At 35.4% G+C, this 6,827-nt stretch overlaps 1 protein-coding gene across 1 annotated transcript; it reads left to right on the top strand.

The window, feature by feature from the left end:
- Positions 1-325: 325 nt before the first annotated feature.
- On the top strand, positions 326-1,782 carry LOC129290344 (phospholipase A(1) DAD1, chloroplastic-like). The gene has a single exon (XM_054927092.1). It carries the CDS (start codon positions 326-328, stop codon positions 1,664-1,666), a length of 1,341 nt encoding a protein of 446 aa, XP_054783067.1. The 3' UTR covers positions 1,667-1,782.
- Positions 1,783-6,827: the final 5,045 nt, after the last annotated feature.

Raw genomic sequence — 6,827 nt, 5'->3', positions numbered from 1 at the left:
TTTAAATTAATATTTATAATTTATTTTTAAAAAAATTTTATTAAGAATTTAAATGTTATTAATTTAATATTTAGGACCTAATTGTCACTCTTCTTATTATTAGAAGCAACCTGCCATCAACAGTATTAGTTTCACTTAATTAACTTTTTCCCATTATAAAAGGCCCATCCGCCAAATTCTTCCCATCACACCAATAACAACACAAACACAGTTGTACTCAACCATATACGAACCTTCTCCTCCTCCTCCTCCTCCCTCTCTCCCTCTCTTTCTCTCTCTCTCTATATCTCTGTCTTCGTTTTCCAGACTACGTACCCACAACACAATGAGGCTCGCTATGAGACCTCCGAAAATCCCTCCTGCTACAGCAACAACCTCAAGCAGCCATGTCCTAAAACCGATGTGCATATCCTTCACACATGAACAGACCAAACCCAACAACACCTTGTCTCTGTCCGAGGTGGTAAGAAACTTGGAGAAATTGATGAATCCCAATGATGGCCATACTAAACTCTCGTCCTCTTCGTCGTCGCGGTTTGACATTAGACCGGAGAAGCTTCGGAAGAGGTGGATGGAGTACCAAGGATACAGCGACTGGGAGGGCATGCTGGACCCATTAGACGAGAATCTGCGATCGGAGATTCTCCGGTATGGGCATTTTGTTGAGGCTACATATAAGTCCTTCGAGTTCGACCCTTCTTCGTCTTCCTACGCTACTTGTAAATACCCAAAGAACAGGCTCTTTGATGGTTGCGGGTTGCCGAGTACAGGGTACAAGGTTACGAAGCACCTACGTGCAACCTCGGGCATTCAGTTACCTCGATGGATCGAAAAGGCACCGTCCTGGGTTGCTACTCAGTCTAGCTATATTGGCTACGTGGCAGTCTGTGATAACAAGGAAGAGATAAAACGACTTGGTCGGCGTGATGTGGTCATAGCATACAGAGGAACAACCACATGCTTGGAATGGCTCGAGAATTTGCGTGCCGCTCTCACCCACCTTCCTCGTAACAGTGAAGCCATGGTTGAAAGTGGATTCTTGAGTTTATACACTTCTTCGACACCGTCCTGCTTGAGCCTTCAAGAGATGGTGCATCAGGAGATCCGCCGGATTCTCCAAACCTACGGTGACGAGCCGCTAAGCTTAACGATCACCGGACACAGCCTGGGGGCGGCGCTGGCCACCCTCACGGCTTACGACATACAGACGAGTTTCGACCGGCCGCCGATGGTGACGGTGATATCTTTCGGAGGGCCACGAGTGGGTAACTGGAGCTTTAGGGAGAAGCTAGAGAGCCAAGGGACGAAGATTTTACGTATAGTGAACTCAGACGATGTGATCACGAAGGTACCAGGATTTGTATTTGATAAGAAAGAGCGAGAGGGAAATAGTAATAATAATATCTTTTCTGATGACGTGGCGGACAATGAGAACGTCAACGTGGCGGGACTCCCGAGCTGGATTCAGAAGCGGGCAGAGGATGCACAGTGGGTGTACGCGGAGGTGGGGAAGGAGCTCAGATTAAGTAGCAGGCATTCTCCGTACCTCAGAAGTCCCAACGTTGCCACGTGTCACGAGCTTAACACCTATCTCCATCTCGTCGACGGTTTTGTCAGCTCCCGGTGTCCCTTCCAAGCCACCGCAAAGAGGTTCCTCCGCCGGTGAAACTAAAGTTCCTCTGCATATTTATGTATATGTATATAATATATTATAATATATATATATATATATATATATATATGATATAGGAGACTACCATACAAATTAAAAGCGTGTGGCACCCCTGGCCTAACCTTCAGGAAAATAGAATGTAAAAGAAATAAAAGAAACCAAAAAGTTGGTTGAATGTAATTTATTGTGTGCCGACGCAGTCAACAAGATGAAAAATTTTGTCATGGGAGATTAGATGATTATCTTGTACTTAAAGAGACCAATAGTTGTATAGATCGGCTCTACCGTCAAGCTTCTAATTTATTTTATTATTAAAACCTTTGATGATCTGCTCTATAAATGTAAAAATTGTATAATATCAGACGTGACATGATCTTTTGATTTCCTTGCACGGTTAGCGATAACATGGTGTTGAAGAGAATAATTTATTACGTGTGAATCATAGACATTCTTTGGTGCGGGAAAAGCAAAAGTGACAATTTTCAATGGCAATAATTGGAGACTATATAACCTGGCAATCGTCAGAGCATGCCGCAAGGAATCAGCTTTTAAAAACCAAAAAGTTTCACATATGCAACATTTAGGTAGAACTAAAATGCTAGCCACATTTCTTTGCCGAACGGTGGACCCTGAAGATTTTTTTCTTTATAAACAGTATTATTATTTGAAAATTAAAAAAGATTTAATTTAATTTATTTTAAAAATTTGTAACATTATTTATAACATGTAAATAGTTAATGATCGTGATATTTTTAATATAAAATATAAAATTTATATCACATTGTTCAAATATCAATAACAAATCATTCCTCAAACTCTACAATTTTTGGGGCTAACCTATGCATGGGGGCTAACAAATCATTTTCAGGTTTGAAAAACCTGATAAAATATCGGTACAATATCATTGGAAATTAAAAGTTGTCGTGCGATTTAAGCTAAAAAGTTTTGTTCTATGAACAAGTGGCAATAAGTTTTCCACAATTCAAACTTATTAATTTTAAATAAAATAATTCCACTAAACATAATCCATAAATCCAAGAAATTAATTATGGACATTTATCTGTTTAATTATACAGTACCTGCCAAAAAAAAGGTTGGTGGCACAGGTCCATCGGCGTGGCATACGTTAGCCATAACATTGGAGTGACCTTAAAAAGGCAAAACTTGTTTGGATGTGGTGAATAACGTGCCCAATATAATATGAAATCTATGACCTTATTGACTAGCATTAGTGATACCTCTATAATTTGTAATATTTTTTTTTTTTGACGTTACCACCCGATGCCTTAGATGTGCCCTAGGTCAAGCTGAAGGGACTTTAATTGACTTAGACTAATATGGATTGAATTGGGTCGGGGCCCTTTTCAGAAGCTCTACCACTGAAAGTTGCTACATTTCCAAAAATTGAATTCAAGATTTCTAATAAAACCGGTACGCAGAGTTCCCTTGCTAGTTAAATTAAGCGCTTGGCAATATAATCTAGGAAAAATTATAGCCAAGGATTGCTGGAGGAACAGACAGGTACCAAATAATTTTGAAATTATGTTGCAATATCAAGGGACTAAAATATAATTAATTTATAATATGAAAAGACAAAATTACCTCTCATTTTTTTAAGAGAAACTCCTCAGCCATCAAAATGCCGATCATCGGACCAGTGAGAGAGGCAAACTATTTTTTTTTTTTAAGTGGCAAAGGTGAGGTTTGAACCCACATCTTCTTGGCTATTAAACAAATTGTCAACAACTAAGCTAACAAATCCCTCTAATTATATAATGCAAAGTTATATATATATAAATATATATATATTTAACTTTGTTTCTATTTTTCATGCCAACATTTATCAGGAGTTTAATGGTTACTTGTCATTTTATAAATGATTACTTATTAAACTATTAATGGGACTTGTCAAAAAATTTAATATGCACTAATTTTTATAAGTGCTTACTTGTTTTTATTATCAAGAATGATAAGTTTCCATTATCAATTTAACAAGTAACTATTTATAAAATGATAAGTCCTATTACTATCTTTGAAAATTTTTCTTGATAACTTGACAAAAAAAATTTAGCAAAATAATAAGTTCTTGTGAGCTTTTAATTAACATGTAAAATTTTAGTAATAAAAACAAGTAGACAATTATAAAAATCACTCCATATCAAATTTCTTTAACAAGTCTTTATTGATAATTTAACAAATGACTATTTTTGAAATGACAAGCCTTATTACTAACTTTAAAAATTTCTCTTGATAACTTAATAAGAAAATTTTAGCAAAATAACAAGCTCTTATGACATTTTAACATGTAAAATTTTAGTCATAAAAATAGGTAAACATTTATAAAAACTACTTCATATTAAATTTCTTTAACAAGTCTCCATTGATAATATAATAAATAATTATTTGTGAAATGACAAGTTCCATTATATTTTAAAATTTGCTTTCACTTTTCATTGAGTAACAGTGGCTAAGGAGTTTTTTTAAAAAAAATTGAGGGACAATTCTTTTGACATTATAAATTAATTACATTTTAATCTCTTGATATTGTATCATAATTTTAAAATTATTTAATATTAAATAGATTCTTTTAGCTGTCCTTGATTGCTCTACGATAATTTAAGTATCTTGGTTTTTTTTGCCCGGGGGGGGGGGGGTCAGGGGGAGCACCGGCCCAAGTGTAAAAATAAGAACACTTGCCGCTACAGGTAATCTTATCCTGGCCTCTCTTACTAATCTTCCAAGGCAACACTTACCTAACAGTGCGCCGTCCATACCAAACCCCGCACGTCGGTTTCACGCAGAATGACCAAAATAACCTTAACTTTCTACTTCAATTCTCCATGATCTTCGCAATGGCCAAACTGACCTGGAGGCGTGATCGTGTTATTGTCCCACTCGAAGAATGCATATGACTCATTCATGTCCCACTATCATTACCCTAATTTTTCTCATGACTTTTTAAATAATTTACAATAGCCAGCGAGGAGAATTATGTTTCTTGGAGCTATGTCAAAATTATCCAATTTCTCATAAAAACTAGTATAAAATAAACGTTCTGCAAAAAAAAAAAATTACATTTACCTTCCTTCAGTTTTACTAAAATTATAGAGATATTCCCGTTGTTTTCAAAACCATCTTTTTTACTTAAATTTAAACATTATTATATTAAGAATATTTGATCAAAGATTCTAAAATTTTTAATTTTATTAATAAATATTTTGTATGTTAAAATTTTAAAATTATTAATTTTCGCTTGTAATCTAATTTTCACCTTTAAATTCAATTCAAATGACTTTAAATAATTACTTATGGTAATTTTCATTTAAATAGTTCTAAATCTTTTCATTAAGATTAATAAATGTTTAAAAATGAACATAAATTAGATTGACCAATTTATCCCTCTTTATGATAAATTCCTAATTTATTATTTTTTTATATTTTTAAATTTTATTTTAGCCAACTTATGTATTTAAATGTTAAAAAATTAAAAAAAAAGTTATATTAATAAAACATATGATTTAATTAAAAATTTTAAAATATGTGAATTAATGTCATTTCTGCCTAACCTAAATGATTTTAAACAATATTTATGTTGAAGAGGTGTGTATTTTGACCCAAAATATGTTATTCAACTTTAAATTAATATTTTGGTTGACTCATGGCTTAATCTCATCAGACCAAATTCTCATTCTTTCAAATCCCATGAAAAATGAGATGAAAAGGTAAAGGAGAAGGGTAGGAATCTTACCTAAGAGTTTGAAGGCTCAAATGATCTTCAAAATCCTTTCAAATTGATGCCCTAGCAATGCCCAAAGTCGCCCCCTTCGTGCTCTAGGTTTCCTAACACAAAATTTGATTTTTTCTACTGATTCCCAAAATTTTAAGTTGCCTGCTGTGCCATGTGCCGCAGCGCATGCCATGCAAGCCGCAGCTCACGGCGCAGCAAGCAACAACTTGATTTTGCTCCCCCCGATGCTTTCTGACTTGATCTAACTTTCATCCTATCTCAATTTAAAGCCAAATATGACCCAAAAATCCAATTAGCCACCCAAAAACGTAATTAAATAAATTAATCATATTTTTAACTAATTTATCCCTTAATCAATCTATTTTTTCTAGATTTAAAGTTTTAAGATGTTACAGTTCTCACCTCCTTTAAAGGAATTTTGCCCTCAAAATTCAAGAACAATCACAACACATATCTAGGGAAATAGATAAAGATATTGCTGCTTCATTTTGTCTTCTGTCTCTCAGGTAGCATCACCAGGAGCCATTCCTTTCCACACTATCTTAACTAGTCGAATAGTCTTGTTCCGCAATTGCTTATCTTTAACATCCACTATTCATTCTGGCTCTGCTGGATATGTCATATTCTCTTGCAGCTCTACCTTTTCGGGTTCAATCACATGAGATGGATCAGGTTGATATTTCTTCAGTTGAGAAACATGAAAAACATCATGAATCCCAGATAATCGTGGTGGCAAGGCGATTTGGTAGGCAACCGGCCCAACTTTCCTAAGGATCTCAAATGGACACATGAATCGAGGAGATAATTTCTTTGCTCTGATTGACCTCCCGATTCCCATTACAGCTGAAACTCTTAGAAAAACATGGTCACCAACCATAAACTCCAACGGCCTTCGCCGTTTATCTGTATAACTCTTCTACCTACTCTAAGCCATAAGAAGTTTCTGCCTTATCATTTGAATCTTTTGCATCATTTAATCCACAATATCAGGACCCATAATGCTTCTCTCACTTAGTTCAACCCAACAGAGAGGAGATCGACATTTTCTTCCATATAGTGCCTCATAGGGAGCCATCCCTATACTGGAGTGGAAACTATTATTATAGGCAAACTCAACCAAAGGAAGGTAGCTATCCTAGTTGCCTCTTAGTTCCAAGGCACAAGCTCTCAATATATCCTCTAGAGTCTGTATAGTCCTTTCTGTCTGTCCATCAGTCTGTGGATGATAAGCTGTACTGAATCTTAATTCAGTACCCATTGCTCTTTGCAACGCTTTTCAAAAGTTTGAGGTGAACCTCGAGTCACGATCAAAGACAATGTCCTTTGGCACCCCATGCAATCTCACAACTTTCCGAATGTAGATCTCTGCCAACTTCTCTAATGAATCACTTATTCGTACTGCCAAGA

Source organism: Prosopis cineraria, unplaced genomic scaffold (assembly GCF_029017545.1).
Source record: "Prosopis cineraria cultivar Desert tree isolate PC_DT_omini unplaced genomic scaffold, ASM2901754v1 PC13, whole genome shotgun sequence".
NCBI classification, from domain to species: domain Eukaryota; kingdom Viridiplantae; phylum Streptophyta; class Magnoliopsida; order Fabales; family Fabaceae; genus Prosopis; species Prosopis cineraria.
Note: the sequence above shows the minus strand (reverse complement) of the source record. Positions and strands in the feature narration are given on the sequence as shown.

Bases quoted from the DNA above. Each gene is read 5' to 3' on its own strand.
- LOC129290344 (XM_054927092.1), top strand. From the start codon at position 326: ATGAGGCTCGCTATGAGACCTCCGAAAATCCCTCCTGCTACAGCAACA.